This window comes from Mustela putorius, unplaced genomic scaffold, assembly GCF_011764305.1.
Source record: "Mustela putorius furo isolate JIRA1106 unplaced genomic scaffold, ASM1176430v1.1 tig00003845_pilon_pilon_pilon, whole genome shotgun sequence".
In the NCBI taxonomy this organism is placed as follows: Eukaryota; Metazoa; Chordata; class Mammalia; order Carnivora; family Mustelidae; genus Mustela; species Mustela putorius.
In genome coordinates this window covers 35,871,883-35,896,900 of record NW_025421998.1, presented here as the reverse complement: position 1 = coordinate 35,896,900, position 25,018 = coordinate 35,871,883, and the positions used below count along the sequence as shown (strand labels likewise).

The 25,018-nt window shown below is 39.9% G+C and overlaps 1 protein-coding gene and 1 pseudogene across 5 annotated transcripts in view; both read left to right on the top strand.

Moving 5' to 3' along the window:
• The window catches only part of CDK6 (cyclin dependent kinase 6), a 241,466-nt gene that overhangs the window by 59,969 nt on the left and 156,479 nt on the right, over positions 1-25,018 (top strand). For all 5 annotated transcript variants that reach the window (XM_004776429.3, XM_013047832.2, XM_004776430.3 and 2 more), the window contains exon 3: positions 7,268-7,403. In XM_004776429.3, the coding sequence (XP_004776486.2) occupies positions 7,268-7,403 (136 nt within the window). The remainder of the gene's footprint in view (positions 1-7,267; positions 7,404-25,018) is intronic.
• LOC106004096 lies at positions 1,009-3,569 on the top strand (annotated as a pseudogene).

Below are 25,018 nucleotides of genomic sequence, written 5' to 3'. Positions count from 1 at the left end.
GCAAAAAAAAAAAAAAAAGTTTTCAGAAAGTCTCAAGATGTTGGTCAACACAAGGAATCATAGTTAAAGTTACTTTCCAGTCTTTCTGTTCAGATGTTCAGACCTGTCTGGCTCTTTGTTCTGCAAGTGTAGGGGTTCTAGGCAGCCTGGCCACATTCCTCATTGATTTTATATAAATATATTACAGATTGTTAACCTCCTGCCAAATACCAGGGATTTCAGTTCTTGCTTTAGCTCAGTTGCTTTATGTGAGTCTTATTTAAATATCTATGTCCTCTTTATTGCCCACCACATTGACTGTTATTTATTTGATTTGGGATAATTCCAGAGGGAGTCATTGTAGACAATAAAGCACCATAAATATTATGTTCTAAAATTCCTCAGATGAATACAGGCCTTTCCTGCTATTTGAAAGTAGAATGTTCCTGTGAAAGCTTTTGTAGGCTGAAATGGTGTAAAGTGAAGAATCAATTACCATTAATTTGTATGGAAAGTCTTTTGAGTGTTCCCAGAACCTCTCTTAAGGTTTTCTGATACCTTAAGACACATCTTGCTAACGGGTGCACAAAATAAATCAAGATAAAGCACAGATGCTCCGAGAGAGCCTCCAAGCTAATGCGACTTGATGCCCTGAGGCTGAGTATCCTTGTGTAGAAGGAGTCTGAGGGTATCCCCTGTTCACTGTTTGCGGTGCGCGCTGCCTCTGTAAAGGCTCACGTATTGAGTGCTGTTTTCAATTTTCTCCTTTTTTCCTAAAAGGAAAAACCCTCTGAGATTTCTTCAGTTAGCGAGAACAGGTGTACTAATGTAGGACTTTGGTAAAAAAGTAAAAGGGTAGTGGCGTGCACTTTCAAAGACTTGGGGGATACCTGTATTTATAATCGTTGACTCAGAATGCATTTCATCATACACATTATATAGTGTAAACTATATATAATATAAATATATATAATATATATATCTATATATAATATAACTTTTTTTTTTTTTAACAGTGATAGTATTCACTAAACATGTCAGACTGGATTTTGTACATTAGTGTAGAGCGGTATTTCCCAAAATGTTTTCGGTGGAGTCGTGGCTCTGTAAGGGGTTAACCATCAGCACTGGAGCCAAAAAAGACAGGTGTCCTACGGGTCCTCCCAGGACCTCTCCTTCCCTTGATGTCACTTGGGGATTTCTAAGGAGAAAGTAGTACGCTGCATTTTCCTAATGAAATTCATACCAGCATCCTAACCAGCTGGAAAGGCAACCCTGCAGGGCCACCGGCTCCAGACACTGATGACTCTGGCCCTGCTGTGGCCCGTCTCTCAAGACCTGATAGAGGAAGGAGGCTCAGGATTTGTTCTGGGGGGAGCGGTGGCTGTGGGGCCCCGGAGGCAGTAGGGTGGGAGGCCCGCAGGAGCGGCAGAGACCTGGGAGCACTTTCCCAGGGTTCAGCGCTGGGAGAGCCGTGGCCAGGTTCCCAGCCATGGCTGAGTCTGGGGAGCAAGTGGTCGCAGCAGTGGACCCAGGAGCTGGAGTGGGAACCCACCTGGGAGAGAAGTCGGTGGGCTGTGGGCGGCCTTATCATCAATAAGCTGGGCCCAGAGGTGGTGGACTCCAACCCCTACAGGGTTCCTGATGGCGCTGAGCCAAATGGGAATTGAAATGGACTGCAGGGAGGAAATCTGTACCCTTGCTGTAGCAATAGTAGGTGTTGGCGGAGTGGTGTGACTGCTGAGGTGGCCTCACTACGTTGCTACTCTTTGGCCACGACAAGGAGGAGCTGGCCAGTATGAATAGACCTTTCTTCCAACCTGTCCTTCCAATCAAGCAGGATTAAGTGAAGTTCAAGCAGCAGTATATGCTTTGAGGAACATTAACCCTGGTGTTCTTTAGGAAGTACACAACTACAGTATAACTCTAGTAGAAGACTTTCAGCATTGCATGGGTAAGAATAAGTAATGGCAGATGAGAAGAGGGAAAACCCCTTGACCCAGTTTTTAGCTGTGCGGACGGTTTGGAAGCTTGGATGACAATAAACATGGCTTGTGGTGATCTTGGGCAAACGTGGCTGGAGTCTGGGGTCAGTGAAAATGCAGCTTCAGGGCATATACAGCTCATAATTCTTGGAGAATCTGCTTGTTTGGCATGGGCTCCACCAAATTGCTGTAAATACCAATGAAAAGACCTTCAAATGAGATGGTGCTGTGCAGCCAGTCTTCCCGCCACTGTCGGCATGGTTGCTGGGATCTTGGTGCAAAATGTGTTAAAAGTTTCTGTTAAAAGTTTGGTACTGTGAGTTTTTACCTTGGATATAATGCAGTGAATGATTCTTTTCCCTTCTGGGTCCGTGAAGCCAAATCCTTAGTGTATTGACAGAAATTGCAGGAAGCAACAGGAAGACTACAAGAACAGAAGGTTGTTCAACAAGAGGAAGAGATAATAGGTGAAGACAAGGGTTGAGGTATTGAGTTGGTATCTGAGGTTTCAGAAGACGAATTGCTCAATTCTTTCAGGCCCAGTTCCTGACTTACCTGAAGGATTGACCTTGCCATATACAATTCCCAAAAAGTAAGAAGGTTCTATGCCTCAGGTAACTGTGGAAGATTCTGGTGAAAGCTTGAAAGACATCGTGGCCAAGATGAAGAATATGTAGATAATGGACTGACCTGTATTTTACTTCCCAAGTTTAAGCCCATTCCCTTGCCATTTAAAAATTTCATTTAAAAACTGGCAAAGCTTAGAGCAACATGAACTGAAACATAGTCTTCACAAAATTGTTACACTTTCCCAAAATACTGTGTTACTTGTTGCTTTCTCCCTTCAACTAAATCAGTAATTCCCCTAAAACTCATGTTTCATTCTAGTTAAGAACACTTGAAAACTTCGCCATTGAAATGTCTGTGCCTTTTGGAAGGGGTGGGAAGAAATGACCAATTTGATCCCATATTCCTTTTCCTTCCAATAATCCCTTTGTGGCCTGGTACCTGAGGCATGGGCAATAAAGTAGTATGTGGTTCTCAAATATAGGGAAAGGACAGGAGCTACAGCCTGTTGATGAGAGCTACCAGGCATCTATTCAGTGTATGTAGAATCACTCTTTACGAGAAAACTGTCTACTACTATTAACTTAGTTAGCAGTGAATTTAAAATAGTTAACCTGTAAAATAAAAATACCCTCTCAAATGTTACCTGATGAAGTAAATGCTGAAGTAAAGTCACTGGAAAAGTTTATAAACCTGTGAATTATATCAAAATAAGACAAAGGCAAACAAAAGGAAGCTCTCTTCACAAAAAAATGGAGAAAGGTACTTTTGGGAAGTACAAATTACATTTCTGCACCGGCAGAAGAAAAGAAATCATTGCTCCTGTGGAATATGTATCTGGAGTCACTGTACTTTATTGAGGAGCAAGGAATAAATTTAGTAAGATCATTTAGTTTATACCCATCATGTGAGCTATCTTTAGGATATTTCATTTAAATTTGATTCCTAGATAATTCGATAGTACTTTAGTGGAGACATAGAAGAGACCTAAATTACCTATGCAGTGAGTGACATGCCCCAACATTCCACATTTTATTTTTTTTTATTTTTTAGATTAAAAAATAATTAGATTTTATTTATTTATTTGACAGAGAGAGAGAGATCACAAATAGTCAGAGAGACAGACAGAGAGAGAGATGAGGAGAAGCAGGCTCCCTGCTGAGCAGAGAGCCCAATGCGGGTCTCGATCCCAGGTCCCTGGGATCATGACCTGAGCTGAAGGCAGAGGCTTAACCTACTGAGCCACCCAGGTGCCCCAACATTCCACATTTTAAAAATTGCCGGTGAGGGGCACCTGAGCCACCCAGGTGCCCCAACATTCCACATTTTAAAAATTGCCGGTGAGGGGCACCTGGGTGGCTCAGTCAGTTAAGCATCTGCCTTCAGCTCAGGTCATGATTCCAGGGTTCTGGGATAGAGCCCCGCATCGGGCTCCCTGCTAGGAGGGAGTTTTCCCTTTCTGTCACCCCTCCCTGTGCTCCTGTATGCACTCTCTCTTGTTCACTCTCTCAAATAATAAAATCTTTAAAAAAAATTGCCCGTTAAAATTAGTGCCTTTTCTCCATAGCTTATAATCGAGAGCAGTGGGCAGTGGCTTCCATGAGCTCACCTCTGCCTGTCTCATGTGTGGAGTCCAGTGGCCTTAGGTACCATCAGTGAGTCTTCATATTTTGAAGAGAATAATACAACTTTGAGGAAAGTAACTTGGGTGGGTTAGATGTTATTCTTGAATTGTGTCACACAAACAGTAAAATGAAGCAACAGAGGCTGCTGCCACGGCAGTTAGGTAACAACAACGGTTTGGAAGCAGGCGACCTTTTGGTTCAGCAGCGTTTTATGATTATTTTATATTCCAGTTATGTCCCCATTCAACTTTTTCTTTTCTTCTGGAAATTACTGAAATGTCATCTATTCAAAACTGTAACTGCAGGAATAACTGGAGTTGCTAAAATCAGTGTTGCCCTGAGGCAGTGGTAAAAAACAATATTTTTTTCATGAAGGAAATACATTAATTATAGTGGAAACATTTTAAAAGTAACATTTAAGAAGCACTACTGTAGTGCTGCAGTTCCGCGTTTGTGTTTGAATTTAGTACATGTCATTTTTGATTCATTGTGGTTTTATCTCATTTACAAAAATAGAAGTAACCTATAGAAAGAAGCTTGGTGATTGTGGAACTGCTTTTTCTTCTGCAAAAGGAAGGAAAAAGGTGAAGCTCGCAAAGTATGTGGCTTTACAATGGAAAGAAGATGGTTCAAAGGAGCCATGAATAAATGGTAGTTGCCTCACTTTACCAAACTGATGGAGTTATTTTGATAAACTTCCCAAATGGCGAATTCATCCGTGACTTCAGTCATCACTATCACAGTATGGCACTCACATGATTAATGGCATTATCGTCAATAAATTTAGTAGAGTTTTTGCTTTATCAGAATAGTTTTCCAGAATAAGTCACATTAGTGACATCAGAAGACTCTGGGATTTCAAAAAAAATCAAGTTTAGAAGTAGATGAATAAAACTTGGAAATAAGGGTGCTTGGGTGGCTCAGTCTGTTAAGCATCTGCCTTTCACTCAGGTCATGAATGCAGGGTCCTGGGATCAGTCCCCACATCGGGCTCTCTGATCACCAGGCAGTCTGCTTCTCCCTCTGCCCACATAAAGTCTTTAAAAAAAAAAAAAAAATTTTTTTATTTATTTTTTTTATTATTTTTTTTTTAAATAAAACTTAGAAATCAAGCACCTGGATGAGTCAGTCAGTTGGGCAGCCAACTCTTGGTTTTAGTTCAGGTCATCATCTTCCAGTCCTGGGATCCACCCCAGTTAGGCTTGACTCTGCTTAAGAGTCTCTCTCCCTCTATTTCCCCCTGTCCCTCTCCCCCTGCTCCCAGGCCTATGTGCACACTTGCTCTCTCCCTCTCAAATAAATATTAAAATGAAATCTTTAAAACTTAGAAATGAGGGCACCTGGGTGGCTCAGTTGGCTAAGCAGCTGCCTTTGGTTCAGGTCATAGTCCTGGGGGTACTGGGAACCAGCCCTGCGTCGGGCTCCTAGCTCAACAGGGAATCTGCCTCTCTCATTCCCCGCCCCTCCACGCAGCTTGTGCTCTCTCAAATAAATATCTAAAACAAAAACAAAAACTTAGAAATCAGAGTTTTTTTTTTTTTAAGATTTTATGTATTTATTTGTCAGAGAGAAAGAGAGAGCACAAACAAGGGAGCGGCAGGCAGAGGGAGAGGAAGAAGCAGCCTCCCCACTGAGCAAGGAGCCCAATGTAGGATTCGATCCCAGAACCCTGGGATCATGACCTGAGCTGAAGGCAGCCAAAATCAGAATATTTAGAAGTAAATAAAAGTGAGAAGAAATTCAGTTGATCTTGATTGATTTTAGTGGAGTCGTAGAACTCTTCCCAACTGCCCGTCATTAAAGAGTAGCATGGATCTGGCTGTGAAGTGTGTGTGGTCGGTTGTGGTGTTCATCCCACCAGACTTAATGATAGTGTTCTTTAGTTTATTTTACAGTTTAATTTAAATTCACAGAGAAGTACCAAATGTTGTGGGGCCCCATTTAGCCCAGAAATGCAGTGGGGTGACATGGTGAACCAGCTTGGCATGAAGAATTCAACAGAGGTAATATACAAAGTACATAATTGAGAGTCAACCCTGCATTCTAGTGGCAGGTTATGTGCACATTTATGGTTAGTTTCTTTGAAGAGAAAGAGTGTTTATTCGGTTTTTAAAAATGAAAGAAAAGACTAAGAATAGCATTTTATTAGCCTTAGTATTTATATTACATTCTTGTCAAATTTACTTACAGCTTGTTTACGGGTGGTTTGTTTAATTATTCAAACATGGTGAGCGTCTCATGTGCTGGATAGTGTACTGTCTGTGGTTCAAAGTAAAGAAGAATTTGTCCTTGGGCTTGAAAATGCTCTCGACTACTGACGGCTTTGCTTTTAAATACTTCAGTTTTGACTTAGTCGTGGAATTGTATGGAAGACATTAGATTCGCCCATCCAAACTTAATTATAAAGTCTGTTAATCAGTCTTTATTATTTAAGGGTAATTTAGTTTGTTAATGCATTTTCAAATACCGCCTCTCACCCACAGAAAATGTTATAATTTCAGTTTTCATTAGCATGCTATTTGGAATTTTTTAAACCAAGTATTTATGCGCTTTCCAGGGAAATGATTTGATTCACCAGAATGAGAAGTCTCTCTTAGAAATAATCCAAATTTCTCTGTATTTCATCATCCTCATTTTCATAGGCCTGATAGTGACACCTTAAATTCCAGAAAAATCTTCATCTCAGAGCCCAGCATCTCCGAAGAATGCTTAATCTGCCCCTTTAATAATTCTTGAACTGTGTGCAAAAAAGAACCCTATTTTTCCTAGGCTGCAGTTTTTTAAGCTATCTCCATTGGCAAGTTGTACGTAAGTAAGGTCTTAACTAAGGAAACTCTCCAGGCAAACATTCCTATGCTCCAGTCATGTTGTTTTCTCTTTGCTGCTATGGATTTTGTCATCCCTTAACCAAGTACTTTTCTCCTGAATCTCAGATTACTTTTAGAGTATCAGATCCCATTAGGTACCCTTACATATCATAGTGATCAACACTGCCGTTTTTTTTTTTTTTTTTCGTATTGTATGATCGAATTACAGGATATATGTAAGATGTACAAATTACTTCTTTGCCTATTGTTACTGACTTAATATCTCTTTCTTTTCTTCTTTTAGGTTGTTTGATGTATGCACAGTGTCACGAACAGACAGAGAAACCAAACTGACATTAGTGTTTGAACACGTCGATCAAGACTTGACCACTTACTTGGATAAAGTCCCGGAGCCTGGTGTGCCCACTGAAACCATAAAGGTACCAAGAATCGTCTCTCTGCTTGATTAAATAGTCACATTATTATAGTCTGTTACTCGGTCGTATTTCTTTCCTATGAAAATTGCCAGGGGGTGCCTAGCTGGTTCGGTCAGTGGAGCATGTGACTCTTGATCTCAGGGTCTCAGGGTGTAGAGCTTACTTTAAAAAAATATATATTGCGAGAATTAGAGCTTTTGGAACTCTGTAGATAATTAAAATGTACCAGCTAAGTGAGATGTTCAAAGAATGAGATATATTCTAGCTCATTAATTATAGAGCTGAGTGAAAAAACCTTTGTAGTGTTCATACATATTAAAATTTTTGAAAAGTATCTCTATGTACATTATCTGGCCCTAATCTTAGAAGGTATAGTGTCATAAATACAGCTCAGTCTTTTTCTGATCACAGACTCTGAGGGACGTAATTTGAAACTTCGCCTTGAGCATGTTGCATATTGTAATTGTATAATGACTCCAGAACATAAGGTATACTGTGTAAATCTGAAATACTGGTTCTTAGACCCTTCATTCTCCATTTTTTTTTTTCTCACTCATGAAACACTTAGAGGAAGCCTCAGTGCCAGGTACGGTCCTAAACCCTTGGGATGCAGGAATGACTTAAGACTCCTTAGAGATCATCCAGAAGTCCTTTCTTCCTTCAACCCTTCCTTCAATCCTTTCCCTATAGCGGGAAAACCTACTTAGGAAGTTTTATTGGTCATACTTCCGTCCTGCTTAATGGAACTTCTCAGTATATCTCTTCGATCAGTGAGTGTGGTGGGTGGGCGGGTCTTCAAGATGACCTTTTCATTTATATCTATTAGGTGACTTAATGAAACCGGCTCCTAACCTCACCAGTCCTTGTTTAGAAATGGTTTCTAAAATTCAGCATCATTTTAGATAAGAGGTAATAGCTGGAAATACTTTATGTGGAAATATTTTAATGGAAATACTTGACTTCTAGTGATAGCAAGGTGGTGTTTTCAGATGCTGACACATTCAGAACTTGATGCTGAATGATTTGTTCCTTTGATTTTACATTGATAAAGGATTTATTCCCATCTGCCTTTCATGAAAGAATGTGATGCTCAGTAGTGTGCACTCACTCGTCTCTTTCTGAGCAGTTTTAGGGACTTAAAGGCCCTTTAAATGTAGGAATTCCTGGAGTGCCTGGGTGGCTCAGTTGGTTAAGTGTCTGATTCTTGATTTCCGCTCAGGTCATGATATCAGGGTCATGAGATCAAGCCCTGCGCTCAGCGTGGAAACCACTTGAGATTAGTCTGCTCCTCACCACCCCCAGCCGCGCCCCTTGCCGGCTCTCTCTCTCTCTCTCAATGAATAAAATCTTAAAAAAAAAAGTAGGTATTCCTACTTTTCCTGCTTCCTCCTCTTCTCCTCTCTCCCTGCCTCCCTCGTTCCTCTCACTTTCTTTCCAGTGTGGCTTCAGTGCTTTCCTCTGTGAGTTTGTCTGAAACCCTATGTTCATCCCACAGAGCAGAGCCCCTTCTCATGGACTCTGTTACTTGCCAAGTTAGACTCTGTGTGGTTCACGATTTCTTACCTATGTCATTCATCCTCCTCCTCATAATCATTTCTTTGCTCCCCCCCACACACCAGTAAATCTGCTGAACTACCAGGCTCACCCCAGATAGTTTTTGATCAACTTTCACAGCTGTATGTAATCTCATTGGTCTTAACAGTGCTTGTTCTACACATCTCCCCCTTTTGGTCCTATTTTCTACCTTTTTTTTTTTTTTTTTTTAAAGATTTTATGTATTTGACAGAGAGAGAGAAATCACAAGTAGGCAGAGAGGCAGGCAGAGAGAGAGAGGAGGAAGCAGGCTCCCAGAGGAGCAGAGATCCCGATGCGGGGATCGATCCCAGGACCCTGGGATCATGACCCAAGCCGAAGGCAAAGGCTTTAACCCACTGAGCCACTCAGGTGCCCCCTATTTTCTACCTTTAATTGTGATTATTTATGTCCATATTCATTCATCTTTGTATCCTGACAGTCACTACACGATGATTTTTACACATAGGTACTCAGTAAATAAGACACATTGACAGCCTTTCTTCAGATGTAATTACTTCACAATTTTTTTTAGGAGGGCAAGAGGGGGAAGTAATGCTGGTTATCAGAAGGTTTTGATAAAATGAACTGTTAAAAGTATTTCTAAGTTTTTCATCCATCTCCTGAGAAAGGAAATATCACTCATTCTGTATTGAACAGGAAATTCTCCCGGAGTCTCTTAATTTTCTTCAGCCTTTAGGGGTAATACCCCCACTGATCATATAGGGACCAAGTTTGCTGGTAGAGGTGGAGGCAAGGGGGTCTGGTTATCTAAGGTTAGTGTTTAATGGTATATTGATGCTTTCATAGTAAATTATGAAATACTTTAGGCAATTAATGTAGATGTCAGTGGTTAATTGAACATTTTCCTAACTTAAAGGCTAATCAAAAGATCTCTTTTGTCTTCATCTTTAACTTTTAAAAATTTTCTGAACTATACTATGCTAATCTGCTTTTCTTCCTTATCAAATGTAAGAGTTTTTAAGTAATTTGACTGTGATCTGGTAAGGCCATTATTTAAAACATGAATAATCATGGTAAAAGCACTATAAAACCATCAGATGTATAGTTTTAGGCCTTATATGGAAATGATACAAAATTATTTTTAGTAAAAACTTGTACTTTTGTTCTTGTGATTGATTTCTTTTTTAAAGAGTTGGTATATAGGGGCGCCTGGGTAGCTCAGTCAGCAGTTAAGCATCTGCCTTTGGCTCAGGTCATGATCCCAGGGTCCTGAGACTGAGCCCTACATCAGGCTCCCTGCTCAGTGGGGAGTCTGCTTCTCCCCCTGCTTGTGCTTGCTCTCCCTGACAAATAAATAAAATCTTAAAAAAAAAAAAAAAAGAGTTGGTATGCAGGATAAACATCTGCTAAGGAGGAGGTTCTGGTTAGTTGGGGTTCTGGTTAATTGAATTTGGTAAGGACTCAGAAAACAGAAAATATTTTGTTATATAGACTTATTTATGGGCAGTCTCAATAACTAGATAACTAGATCAAGAGAATATCGCTTTTATGAACAACCTATTGGGAACACAGTCGGATTCTTACATAGAATTTTTTGTTGTAGTAAGAGTTTTTCTGAGTATATTGGTACAAATATTTATTGAATATTTACAGAGAGTTTTGTGTCAGCCTTTGGGGAACAACAAAAATGAATTAGCCAAGAAGCTTACTCTACACCCAGAAACATGCAGTACACATTTTCTTATGGTTATTTCAATAGTTTAGGGAGTGTTTACAGGTAAAAAGAAAAAAAAAACATGACTCGCTCACGAATGAGCACCGTCTACAGCTAATTCTTTGTATTACGGTACCAAAATATTTTGTAAAATGTTCTTAAAAAATGTAGATATTAGTACTGACATAGTCTTACAAGTGTCAGAACATGGCATACTGTAAAATAATCATAAATATGCAAGAAAATCTTAACATGAAATAAATACAAAACAGAAATCAAGAAAAGACCTCCTATAAGATCTTTTAGGGTAAGGAGTCTTCCTCAACAGCCTGTCCTCTACCACGTTTTCTGGGGCACTGTTTACCTGTTACCCACTTAAGTTCAGGATACTCTGGTGCCCACTCAGGACATAAATTACAGGAGGTGAGCAGTACTTGGATAAAACCGGAATGTTCCGTGGTCTCTGACTTGGTATGATAGAGGTCACATCTTTTTGTTTAGTATTTTCATGAACATATTTGTTAGAAAAGAACCCAGGATGGGCTAATGTGATGTGCTTATTACATTGATCACATAACAATTTTTCAAATTCTTTTAAATACCATTTGCTAACAACAACAACAACAAAAAGGGAAAAACACCCTGGAGCCCTACGTATTTCTGAAGGTTGATAGTTGGGTGAACTCACTGGGAAAAGCCTGTGATGACTACGTGGTATTCACGTTTGGCTTTGATAAAGTAAGTGAAGTGTGGTAGAGGCCTGAATGGGAACTTGCCATTGAGAGGCTCATGAGAATAAAATAAAATCATGGGTGGTTCTTCCCATTTTAAAATACACTATATTATAAAAATAAATAAATGCATACATACATCTAGTGCATACTTCATCTTGAGGTCTTCATCACCTCTTCTTTTTTTTTTTTTTTTATTAAGATTTTTATTTATTTATTTATTTGAGAGACAGAGATCATAAGCAGGCAGAGGCAGGCAGGGAGAGAGAGAGGAGGAAGCAGGCTCCCCGCAGAGCAGAGAGTCCGATGTGGGGCTCGATCCCAGGACTCTGGGATCATAACCTGAGCCGAAGGCAGAGGCTTTAACCCACGGAGCCACACAGGCACCCCTTCATCACCTCTTCTTGACGTTGTAAGGCGCATGCGTTGGTGATCACAATGACATTTGCTTTGAGGAGCCTGTTGCCTGTTGTACTTTAAAGTCAGCAAATATTCATTGGCTTGTCATTGCCCTATCTTGTTTTCCTCTTTTTAATTCTGAATGTTATCTTTCAACGTACTTGATTATAGGGAGAGTCAGTGCCATCTTTATTTTTCTTTGAGATTTGACATTGTCTTCGTAGACTTCCATGCTTAAACTTTAGGAAACAATAATTGACATCTTAATGATTATTATTTTTTTTAGGGTTCAAGATAAATTTAGAGTCTCTGTGCTTAGATAGCACTTTTCATTTATGAGGACTTTATGAGGAAAAGGAGCTTCCAGATTTTTTTTTTCTCTTTCATGCCTTTGTCAGCTGCCCTGTAAGAGGGAATCAGAAAGCACCTGTAAATAAAATCTGTCTTCTTGTTCTTTAACCATTGTAACTGCTACCCAGAAAATGAACTATATGGCAGGTTTTGTATCAGGAGAGACTTCCATGTAAAGTCTTCTGTTTTATAAGGTTTTAAAATGAAATGCCCTGTTTTACTGAACTACTCATTTGGTGCTTAGGCTTGCCTGTAATAGTACAGTGTATTTCCTAGTATATGGAATGGCTTCTCAACATCTTATAAACTCCTTCTTTGGACATTCTGTGCCTATAACATGTTTGTTGAAATTGGCAGTATAATTTCACAAGTAGAAATCCAAGGCACTGAAAGATCAGTCGGAAAAGATTAGCTGCCTCTCCAAAACAGGACAGGGGTCTTTTAGCTCGGGACCATATGGCCCCTTTGTATGACTCAATCTTGGAATAAAAATTACATTTTACTTATGTATTTCTATGATAAATGAATTCTATAGGGCTTGAGAAGGCCCAAAAGCTCAAAGTTTATGTGTCTGTTTGGGTCATTTTCCCTGTGAATTAGATTTCGTTTTATCTTCAATTGAATGTTTCTTACAGATTTCTGTTGGTTGTAATCTCTTCCCTAGGAGATAAAATATACTATTTGGTTTATTTTACAAAACCCAGACTTCAGAGACTGACACACAGTCTTAATAGCACCTGTTTTCTGCCTCTGGGAAATATCTGTTTTCATGAATAATATCTGCTTGCAGTAAACAGTGGCTCTGGTGTCAGTATGGGATGCCCGGGGCTGCGCCTTCTTTCTCCATCTGACATAACGCAGAGTGACTGATGGGTCCCCTGCCACTCCAGATGAGGAAAAGTCCCCCAGACCCTTCTCTCCTCTCACCCCTAAAGGAATCAAGCCGTTGCCCCTTCTCGGCTCCTGGTGGTCTCCACTTTGCCTGAATTATGAGCAGGTGATTTGTCTCATCTTTGCAGGACACAGAGCAAATTAACATGAAAATATCGCTTCTCAGAAAACAAGGCAGGCTTGAATGCCCCGTCGCTGCTGGTCATTAGCCATCTGCCACCGACACTCATACTCTGTTTATCACATTGGAAATTCAGAGCAGATGTTGCATAATAAGGTGATCCCAAAAACAAGGCAAGAAATTCAAAGAACACATACTCCACAATAACGATAAGGATCCTGGAAGGACAGTTTTTTTCCATCTAGTGTCATGGCTGGACTAATTGAATAGACCATGTTTTTAAAAACATACATGTACGTACACACATCTGTCCTTGTGTTTAATACTGCTTTTTGTAGTAACGTGAAATAATTTTGAAAGAAAACGCCCAGGGGAAAGCTGTCTGAGAGGACTGTTTAATAAAATTAATTTTAATAAGCAAAGTAGAATGTCCTAATAACACTGGTTCCAGGGCAAAGGAGCTCATAGGGCAGTCACGCCAGTGTTGATTTTTACTCTGTGATGGACCCAGCAATTTAACTTCAGATAGTTCACTCCTGTCGTACAGTTGGATCGCTCAGGGCTCATTGCTCACCAGTGCTGTTTCCCAGACCATTAATTTTCTTCTTAGTACTCAAGATCCTATGTTCCCTATACCCTTTCCCTCCACTGCTTCTCCCACCTGTTGCTTTCTCCACCACCACCACTGTCACCACACCCCCCACTCTCCACATGCTTAGCTTTACTGGGCTCTGCATAGCTCTGCACCAGCCCTCTCTTCTGTCCCCGGCTTTGGGCTCTCTCCAGCCTGCGTCCTAGGAGTCTTCATTTTAGTTCTGCTACCCGTCCACATTGAGGTAACAATACTTGATAGGACCCGCTGTTATAGTGTTTTATCTAATCTATGTATGCACGTTCTAGACCCTTATGATGCCCTATAAGAAGCATATCATTCAGGGTGCCTGGGTGGCTCAGTTGGTTAAGCGTCCAACTCTTGATTTCGGCTCAGGTCGTGATCTTGGGGTTGTGAGATGGAGCCTGTGTGCGGCTTCCTGCTCAGCAGGAAGTCTGCTTGGAATTCTCTCTCTCTCCCTCTGCCCCCCACCCTGTGTTTACACATGTGCGGTCACTCACTCTCTCTTCTCTCTCTCTAAAAAAAAAATACATAAATCTTAAAAAGGCACATCATTCACAGTGTATTAACCATTGTGCTTGGAAGTATTCTTTAAAAAAAAAAAAAAAAGGCATCTGGACTTTCCATCAGGAATGCAACCTAGATGGTAGATTTTTTTCCTGTGGAAAGTCTGCTCCAAATACAGTCTTTTGACTCAACAGCAGTATTTTCTGCACACAGACCACACCCTTCACTATGTATGTGTTCTCCTGACACATACACATAGAATTGGAAGGGGATATCTTTAAGAGGAACATCAGCTCTATTGCTCTGAGGAAGACGTAAGCAGCCAGTCTAAGAACAGCCAGCAGTGTAGCACCCACAGTTGGCCATTGACTCCAGGAGGAGAGATCCTCAGAAGGAAGTGAGTCAACTCTGAGTTTTCCCCAAATTTGGGGGGAAATATAGAGTATATGAGCTAAACTTGTGGTAACTTTCAGTGAATCAAGAAACTTCTTCAGGAAGAACATACTTAGATAATCTAGATTTTGAGGACTCCCCCAGAAGGAAATCCTTAGACAGTTTCCCAAGCCCTGGAGTAAGCTGAAAACATCAGGAGACAAAGGACAGAATTATGCAAATACATGATTATCTAAAAGTAGATAATAACAATTATAACAGTTACTTGCTGGTTTGGATTTTTCTTTTCCTAACAGGAAATAGGGGTTAAAAAAAAAAAAGCTAGTGTCTTTCTAAAGGTGTACTGTAAGACTGACTCACTTAAAATAAATACTGACTCACTAAAGTAAGCAAACGACACTTTGATCAAGCTAGTAACAGGTAAGTTGGAATCGCTTTAGAAAATGTTTCTTCACCTTAGGCATTGAATCTGTTTATAGAGCCCATTAAAAAGTCACAGGCAGTGTATACCCAGTGTGTTTCACCGTGGTGACACACAGCAGAGAGAGGCTCTGCATAGAACAGGGATATTCCTCATCTAAATTTAGCATGTGCCCAAGCTCCCTGGTTATAGTCTTTTTTCTGACTCTTTTCCTCTCAGTGTTGGAACATTCAAGGCCTCACCCTCCGCCCTCTTTTCTTTGCTGTCTATACTTTCTGGCCAGGTGATGTCATTCCATCCAGAATCTTCAGATATCATATGATATTCAGATACCATATATCCTCCAGGCTGAGCTCTTCCCCATGCTATCACCATATGATATCTCATAACCAAAACATTGCCCAAGGATCCTCTTACCAGTTGAAGCCTTCCCCAGGCCCCCATTGTTTGAGCCCCACTCTTAGGCATTATTCTTGGTTTCTTGCTTTCCTTCACAGTCTTCATCCAGTCCATGAGAAAGTACTTCTTTTTTTCTTTTCTTTAAATAAACATACAATGTATTTTTATCCCCAGGGGTACAGGTCTGTGAATCACCAGGTTTACACACTTCACGGCACTCACCGTAGCACATACCCTCCCCAATGTCCATCACCCCACCACCCTCTCCCTCCCCCCTACCCCCAGCAACCCTCAGTTTGTTTTGTGACATTAAGAGTCTCTTATGGTTTGTCTCCCTCCTGATCCCATCTTGTTTCATTTATTCTTCTCCTACCCAAGAAAGTACTTTGGGCTTTATTCCCCCAAAGATATCCCCAGTCCAACTACTTTTCAGTATCTTTATTGCTAAAGCTCTAGTCTTAATCCATCAGACCAGCTTTGTAACCCAGTATGCTGTCTTCCATTCCTGCGCCTTTTATTCATCATCCTCGGTATAACAACCAGTGGGACCTTACTAAAACATAAAGTGTTACTCCCCCATTGAAAACTTTTCTCCAGTGGTTTCCCATGACCTGTAGAATAAAATCAGGAGTCCTACATGACGGAGGGCTCTTTCTTCCTCCACCCTTCGAATTCCAGTGTGCCTCCACCCTTCTCTGGTCCACTGTTCCCCGGCCACACCTGCTTTCTTTCTGTTCTCCTGCCATGCTTCCAGCTTGGAGTGTAATGTACTGACTGTTAGTGCTGTTTGGAATGTTCCACACCTCTCCCTCCCCTGTTGTTCTGTTTTATCTTCTTCATAACTCTGAGCTGAAGTTATCTCATTCATTTTCTTGTATGTGTTTGTCTTTCCCAACTGGAAGGTAAGAGCTTTGGGGTTAGGACTGCAGTTGATTACACTTACGCCAATACTAGTGTGCTGTCTGGAATGTAAGGGACACTCCTAGGTTGATGAACAGAGGTTGGTCACTATACTAAGGTGCTTACCTCACTAATCCTCGAATTTATTCTGAAATGTAGGAATCAGTGGACCCATGGTACAAGTTAGTAAGTTGTACTTTTTCAAGGTTAGATTGTGTATGTAATTATGCATCCACACACGTAGAAGAATAAGTCCATGTGGTACGTCCTGTCTCAACACATCCACTTTGTGCCTGCACATTCTTTACAGTGGGCAGGGCGTTGGGATTATCCACATTGTAACTAAGGATTCACCTCTTTGGCTTGGTTTAGATGTAGTCTAAAGCCAATAACTGATCTCCACTAGAACTATAAAGTGTTGCCTCTGTTCGTGTACTACTGACTTACCAAAATTCCAGAAATTACCATCTTTCCATGTTGGATTCTGTTAAATAGGTTTTATACTAAGGATCGGAAACCAAGTCCAATGAAGAGAATGATTGACGCTATGAAGGGCAGACCCTCTTCTCGTCTCTGCGGGATATATATGTAAAAAATAATTCAGTAGTTACACATTTTTTAAAATCTGAAGCTAAGTTTGCCGTAAGGATACGTTCAGCATTGTGTCCAAAGTTCCTCCTCACCCCCCCCAGGAGAAGTCACAGTTTTGAAGTTAAGTGACTTTACAAAATCTAACTGAAAATACTGTCCTCTATTTATTCATTTGCATTTTGATCCTTCTTACCCCCAAATTACAGATACTTCTATGCACTGGGGAGTTTGGAAGTTAAGATAGCACCGTTCCGCTGGAACAGTTGTTAACAATTTACAGTCACTACATTTTAAATTAGTGAAAGGTCTATAAAGATGGTATCCACCAGTTATCTAAAATAGCATTTTATTCCTCATTCCTAAGCAAGGTGGAAAGGATTAATCAGTTCTTTCATTGCAGTTAAGAAAATCGTTCTTGGTTCTAGTAAATATTTGTCAAATGAATAATGCTTTCACAAACACTTGTGTAACGAGCCCTTGAAAACCCGACAGCAGCAGTCGTGAGACTCAAATACCTCCAATGTATGAACTGTTGTTGCGATTCCTCTCATTCTGCTCTTCCTCTTTCTCATCATCATTCTAAAAGAAAAAAATTCTCCAAAAAGATCGACTCCAGTGGAATATGAAATGAGGAGAACTTGACCTGAATTTGGACTTCTGTATCTACATCAGGGACTGATGCCAAGCATCTGGATACTGTGACACTTGAAGTCTTAGGAAGTAAAAGATAATTCTGGACTGTTAGAAATAATCAAGTATAAATCTAATCTCTAAAAAGTCTCACTACTGCCATGCAATAGTAAGCTTAATTGAGATGCCTGGAAAATAGACTAAACCCAACACATTTTGCAAAAAAGGAGTTCCATGGAATAAAGGGTTAATGAGGGTAGGTAAACATGATGTTTCTCCAGGTGTGGTCGTTAATCAGCTACATAACCACTGCCTCGAGTGCTCCTTTAAAACAGTCGTCCTGCCCTAACCAATTCTCCAACCTGCTCTCGGAAGGAGTGTCTAGTAAGTACCCTCTGGTGATGCTTATAGACACCGCAGTTTATTTATTTATTTTTTAAAAGATTTTATTTATTTATTTGACAGAGAGAGAGAGAGAGATCAGAAGTAGGCAGAGAGGCAGATAGAGAGAGATAGAGCAGAGAGCCTGGAGCAGAGAGCCTGATGCGGGACTCAATCCCAGGATCCTGGGATCATGACCTGAGCCGAAGGCATAGGCTTAACCCACTGAGCCACCCAGGCACTCCTAAACACCGCGGTTTAAAAAATATTCTCCTTCAGTATCTTTATGTGTGACTTATGGCAGGACTGGCATGGGGAATGGAATACATTCTGAGATGACTCAACCCTCTGAAATACTTGCTTGTTGTGCCTGAATAATGCCAGCCACCAGAAGGGTCAGATCTCAGCCCAGGTGAAGTCCGGTGTGGCATTTTAACTAAAGTCACCCATACGTACAACACCTGTTTAATAACACCCAGGTTTTAGGGGTGTCTGGGTGGCTCAGTCAGTTAAGTATGTGCCTTCTGCCCAGATTGTGATCCCAGGGTCCTGAGATTGAGCCCCACATCCGGCTCCCTGGCAGGGAGCCTGCTTCTCCCTCTCCCTCTTGCTGCTCCCCCTGCTTGGGCTTGCTCTTGTCTTTCTCTCTCTCTCTCTCTCTGTCAAATAAATAAAAAAGTCTTAAAAAAAAGAGAGAGAGAGAACACTGAGGTTGTATTCCTTAAGATGTTCTAATGTAACTCACTAATAAAAATTAAAAAAGAAAACACTTGGGAATATGAGAATTCTAACTAAAAATTCTTCTTCTTTTTTTTTTTTTTTAGATTTTATTTAATTGTTTGATAGATAGAGATCACAAGTAGGCAGAGAGGCAGGCAGAGAGAGAGAGAGGTGGAAGTAGGCTCCCCATAAGCAGAGAGCCCGATGCAGAGATCGATCCCAGGACCCCAAGATCATGACCTGAGCTGAAGGCAGAGGCTTTAACCCACTGAGCTACCCAGGCGCCCCTCTAACTAGAAATTCTTAAGCCACTCTGAAATCTTATTCTTTAAAAAAAATTCTTAATGACGCATCACAATTTGACCTTTGGAAGACGCTTTTTGTTTCATTTCACTTATGTTTTCATAGTTCTCTGTGGTCTTGAATTAATAAACTGTTACCAGACTTGCAAATGTAACTGGTCCAGAATTCTTAACCTGTTTTACAGGTAAAGAACCAAATCCATGTGAAAGTTAGGTGGGTGATAGCTTTTTTAGCATTGACAGCAGTGCCAAACATAGTATTCAGGTACTCCCATATTAGAAGCAATGAGTGCTCAAATTTCTTCCAGCTGTCATTATAAACTTTCTTTTTTAAAAAGATTTATTTAGAGAGAAGAAAAGAGAGGGCACGTGAGCAGGGGTGGGGGGCAGAGGGAAATGGAGAGAGGGAATCTCTAACAGACTCCCCACTGAGCACGGCGCCAACATGGGACTCGATCCCAGAACCCTGAGATCATGTCATTAGAAGCTTTTAACAAATACAAGCTGGTAGCTTTGTTGATTTTTATATTTACCATTGCTCTCTGCTGTCCTTAACCATACTTGTTCATTTTTCCTTTCTTGGACAAACCAAAGAAATATTTATCATTCTATTCCAGTAGAGTCATACCACTTTTAGATTGGAAGGCTAAAATAGAACTTAGCAGGAAATTGGGGACCACAGGGCATAGGAGCTTTCACTATGAATTAAGTTTGGGAACTGCGACATTACCGGTTAATTAAGTCTGCATTGAGCAGTCAGATTTTGATTGATATGGAAACAGTTACCCTCAGTCTAAGATGTTCTTTGGCTATGTCTAGTATGGAATGAATGCTTGAAGTGCTCTTTGTTGACATTTTAATTTCACTTATATATGACGTTTTAATGTTCAAATCTGGAACTGAGAAATTCACATCACCCATAGCTGAAGACCTGATGTGTTTGTTGAGACTAATTTGGTGTAAAGGCCATAAGAAAGGGCCCTGCTTCCCTCTACCGCCTCCTATGAAAATATGTTCCTCTCAGCAGGACAGGGTACAAGAAAGGGAAGAAATGAGTTGGTGGTAACAAGACGATTAATTGTATCGGCCCAAGGGAAAAAGAAGATATTTATAACCCACAATAACCCCCCAAAAGTAGCTTTTTTAAAAAGCGTGTGATTATGTCAAATGTAAATATCTGAAACATTATATGACTCTTATTCCCGCATTATGAGTATTACCCCAGTCACAGCAATTTATCTTGTAAACCTAGTAAGTTCTCTGATATTTTCCACCAGATATTAAGGATTGGTTGATGCATGTCTTCAGTGCAAAAACTATATAATGCCAATAAATGACATGAAAGGACAAAAATACCAGTTAAGTTCTGTCTTTAACATCATCTGTTCTAAACGTGGCTCCTGTACTACTGGTCCTTGGTAATCAACTCATCATTACTGTTAAGGCCTTGATGGAAAACACTTAGGAACCGGAAGAAAGTGAAATATAAATTACATTAGAATGAATTAAGAAAAGAGTTGCATTTTGGTATCCTCCCAAGCAGAGAGATTTATGAAAGCATCACCCACCGAGAGAAAGGACTTCTTTCCTTTTCTGTTTCAATACTACCATCACTTTCACCAGCAAGGTTTCTCAGGACCTTCTTACTTTATTTATCACTAAGTTCCATAATTAACATATGGTTCATGTTATTGATTTCTCAGGTTTCAAAGTAAAATAAATTGAGCTTTCTTCCACATTTAGAATATACAGTTTTTTTAAGGAACTCTAAACAAAGACACGCATTATTTGTAAGTCAGAGAGCAGCTGCCAGAAAACAGAAAATTAGGAATGGAGTCATGGGTGAAATAATGGAGATACTGTTCAGAGGTAACCCTTTGTACAGCAGGAAATTTTCCTTAGAAAAGAGACAGCTGAGTTTGCTTGTAAATTTTGCTAGAAACAGGCCTGATTTAGTAACATTTAGTGCTGGTTAGGAGACTGAAGACAGCACTTTCAGCTTTGGATACCAAGCAAGTGCCCTCTTTTATGGTTTTGTACAAAGTCTAATAAACACTCTATAGTTTCAAAAGGCAAGTGTGTATGGGGGGGTCACTGTTAATTTTTTTAATGAATAGAATAACATATAAGCAAATATCAGATCTGAGAGTCAAGTTTTCTAAGCAAAACACTATAGATATTATCACAAAGGAAACAATTCATGGACTAGACTATAAAAATCTTAAATTATTATTAAAAAAACTAAAAGGCAAATAAAACGACTTTTAAAATATGACAAGTTTAGTATCCTTAACATATAAAAAGCTTTTATAATCCAATAAGAAATTACCCAATTTAGATATAGAGAAGGAATGTGCAGTCAGGAAAAAACACATGTACATGGAATGGTTGAAAGATAGGGGAAATCCTCAGCCTTACAGATAATCAGAGAAATACACATGAAAAAGGAGGATGTACTAAGATTAAATAAATTACAAAAATTCATCTAACAATGATTTTTGCAAAAAAAAAATTTTGAAGAATAATTGCATAAAGAAAGACAAGCTTCAAACTGTTTATACAATATGATCGTAAGTTTGAAGTCCATCTCAAGTTCATATATTGAAAACCAGAAGGAAATATACTGAAACATTAAAAACATGTATCTCTGTGGAGATATTATAGGTTGTTTATATATATAAACAAAAAAAGTCTAAAGTCTAGAGTGAGCATGTACTATTACTACACAAAGCCATATGAATGGTCAGTAGTTGACTGCTTTTGTCCTACAAAAATAGAAATTTCCTATAATTCAGCCTAATAGTCTTAACATCTGACAAGGGTGTTTCAACATCGTTTTATTTTTATGGGGAATACACTCTGTTACAGAGAAGTTTGAGTTCTTACATCTGAATCTTTTCTTCATGGCTAAGCATAAGAATTATCAACATAATATCATTTCCTTTGCTGTTAGGAACACCGTAAGACTGATTTTGTAAAATAATCAATGTATATACATTAAAAGCATTTAGTACATGCCTATTGATGCTAATAATGATAAAACAACAAACATTGAAAGAGTCGAAAAAAAATGATTGGTTTTCTAATAAGATTTACTGACACCATTGTTGTCTCCTTTAATCTTATTGTCATATTACCATTAAATGGAATAATTGGGCTATGGGGGAATTTCACTTGATTGTAAACGGAGGTAATTACTACTGAGTAGTAAACTCTATAGAATGAATTTACAAGTCTATTTTTACTACAGTGGCAGGCATAGGCGTGGATTTCTTTAGTGCGCATGGAATGTTTTCACTGTTTTTTACCTCAGATCAGCTTTTCATCCTCTTACTAAAATGAGCTCCTAACAGTTAACATTGTATAGTTAAGGAAAGGCTTTTTTGGATATTTGTGTTTATTCTGTACCTGCAAAAAATTTTTAAAAATAAAAATGGAACATTTCTTTCAAACCCTGGATTGGTCTGTACAGGGAGATTACCTATACAGGCCAAATAGATGAGATAGATAGATAAATGGATAAGATATAATGAATGCAAAATTGATTTAATGAAGGGTTGTCAGACGTCTTTCCAATTTTTCCTGAAGAATATCTGAGACTCAAAACGCTAACAGTGATCTTTGGAACATGTACTTGCCCTCACGAGAACAGGAATAACGCTTAGGACAACCTGTATTTCTTCAAAGTTAAAGCGGAGGAAGTGCTGCCAAAAAAAATTTGAATGTATGTTTGTTTGTTATTTTCTGAATGTTGGGTGGGGAGGGGAACCTTCCTTTAAAGTCTGTCATCCTTTTCCATTGTAGTCCTTTTGAACATATGAAGATGAACATAGACCAGTGCGGGTGATAGTAAATGAAAATTGTTAAGGATACGTCGTTTTCAGAACAAGAAATCCCTACAGCTTTGGTAGTCCCCTTGTTGGATTCGGAAAACTGGCATCACCAAGCAAGCTGTTCCAAAACCACTTTAATCCCAGCCTGAATCAGCAGTAGATGTCAGTCAGTAGTCATTGCTGTGTTCCCGCCGAGCCCTGTGAGCCACAAGCCATCAGAGCCAAATACTCTTAAGGTAGAGGCAACACACCCTTGATAGTAACCTAAAGCATTGCATAGGAGAGAGCCTCATTCCACTGGGATAGAAACCACTGAGCTCTCTTTCCTCCAGCCCAAATAACAAAGTCCTAGCCTCCGGTGATTGATGAGCATGTTACCAGGGGAAATGGACTGGAAAATCATCGCCTTGTCTTTTCCTTGCCACAGGAAAGCCATAACAGAGATCTCTATTCTTCTTCTTCTTCTGATAAGAGGCCTAACGAAGCATCCAGAAGGGCTGGGAAGCCTGGAAATGTTATATCCAGCTGCTTGCTGCATTGCCTTTTAAAATACGGTTTGTAGTTTCCTAACTCACAAATCAAACGTGTGCAAGCCAGTAACCTTTAACAAGCTGTGCAACTTTTTGACCACTGCAACGTGGCATTTGAGCTGAGAGGGGCTGTTTTAATAAGTACAGGTATCCCCCATTTAACTTAAAAATACTCATTTCTAGAACATGTCTCTGTGATGAAATTAGACATGCAGAGTTCTTTTACTCCGTCTGGCATTGTTAAATTGGGTATTTATAGTCTGGAAAAACTTGGGAGTTCAGAAATGTAAGCTGGAGCTAAACTCATCAATGCAAATATTATTGTAGTTAATGGGAAACAAGGTGAGAAGCAGCCCCCCACCCACCTATAGCACCCCTCCTGACAGAGCTGTAGCAGAGACTGTGGGCATCACACCTTGAGCTCAGGTCCTGCACGGGTCTTAGTAACATTTGCGGAAGGGATTCTGAGAGATTCCAATTCATTCCACCCACTTGTCACATAAGAGGGAATGTCCGAAGTTGAATGGGATTCCTGTCTGTTAACATTTCGGCATTGGTCTTGGCCGTAAAGACCTATTATTTAGATAGTATGTTCTCAGCATCCTTCGGATTCAGAATGTTTGAATTTGAATTAAAATTACCACTTATTGATGAGAAAGCAGGGGTCCTTAAAGACTATGCCCGCAGTGACTATTTTAAAAAGGTTCAGTGTAGTACTCTGGGGGCGTCTGGACAGCACAGTAGGTTAAGCGTTTGACTTGATTTGACTTGACTTTGACTCAAGTCCTTATCTCAAGGTCCTGGCTTGAGCCCTGCATCGGTTTCTGTACTCAGAGGGGAGTCTGCTTATCCCTCTTCCTCTGCTCCTCCCTCCTGCTTGCACTCTCTCTCTCTCTAAAATAAATAAATCTTTAAAAAAATTATAAGGCTCAGTATATTTATATATAGTATAGTATATAGCATTATATAGTATATTTTGGAAATGTGCTTGTTTAAGAAATTAGCATTTCCATTTCCATAACCTCTTCCTCTGTGTTTTTTCCAGGCCTGCGGTCCAGTCTGAGTTAGAAACATTTTACACCTTTCATAAATGCAGTGGATCTCTCACAGATTATATTTACAGAAATAACAGCCAATCCGCTATTTGGTGGGTGGGTGCACGCATACTATTTCATTTTCTCTCTGGTCTTGTGCTCCTTGTCAGGGTGAGTTGGAGAATTTTATTAATCCCATTTGCTGGTGGAAAGGTAGGATGCCTCTTCCCTGCAGCTAACTCTTTATAGCCAAGGAATGACCATCCTGAGGACCCCACTCTCATGTTGGCTTTGAGAGGTCCTCTTGTAATGGAAACCACGTCCTCTTAATCTGCAGGGTCAGCTTGGTAATGCTGTAGGCTCTTGTGTTCTCTCCCCCCTTAATTCCTGCCCCCCGCAAAAACAAGAGGCCGCTCTAACTTAGATCAGAATCTGCACATCGTTCATTTTGCTGGATGTCCTGGCTGCTGTGAGTGTTCCTTGATTTCTTAGAACCTGGCTCCATCTTTGTATCTAATACGCTTTAAAACTTGGGATGGAAGAAAAAAGTGAGTTGAATAGATTCTTGTTTATGTGAGAGTATCCTCTACTTCAGAGCACCAGAATTTCACCCCAAGCCAT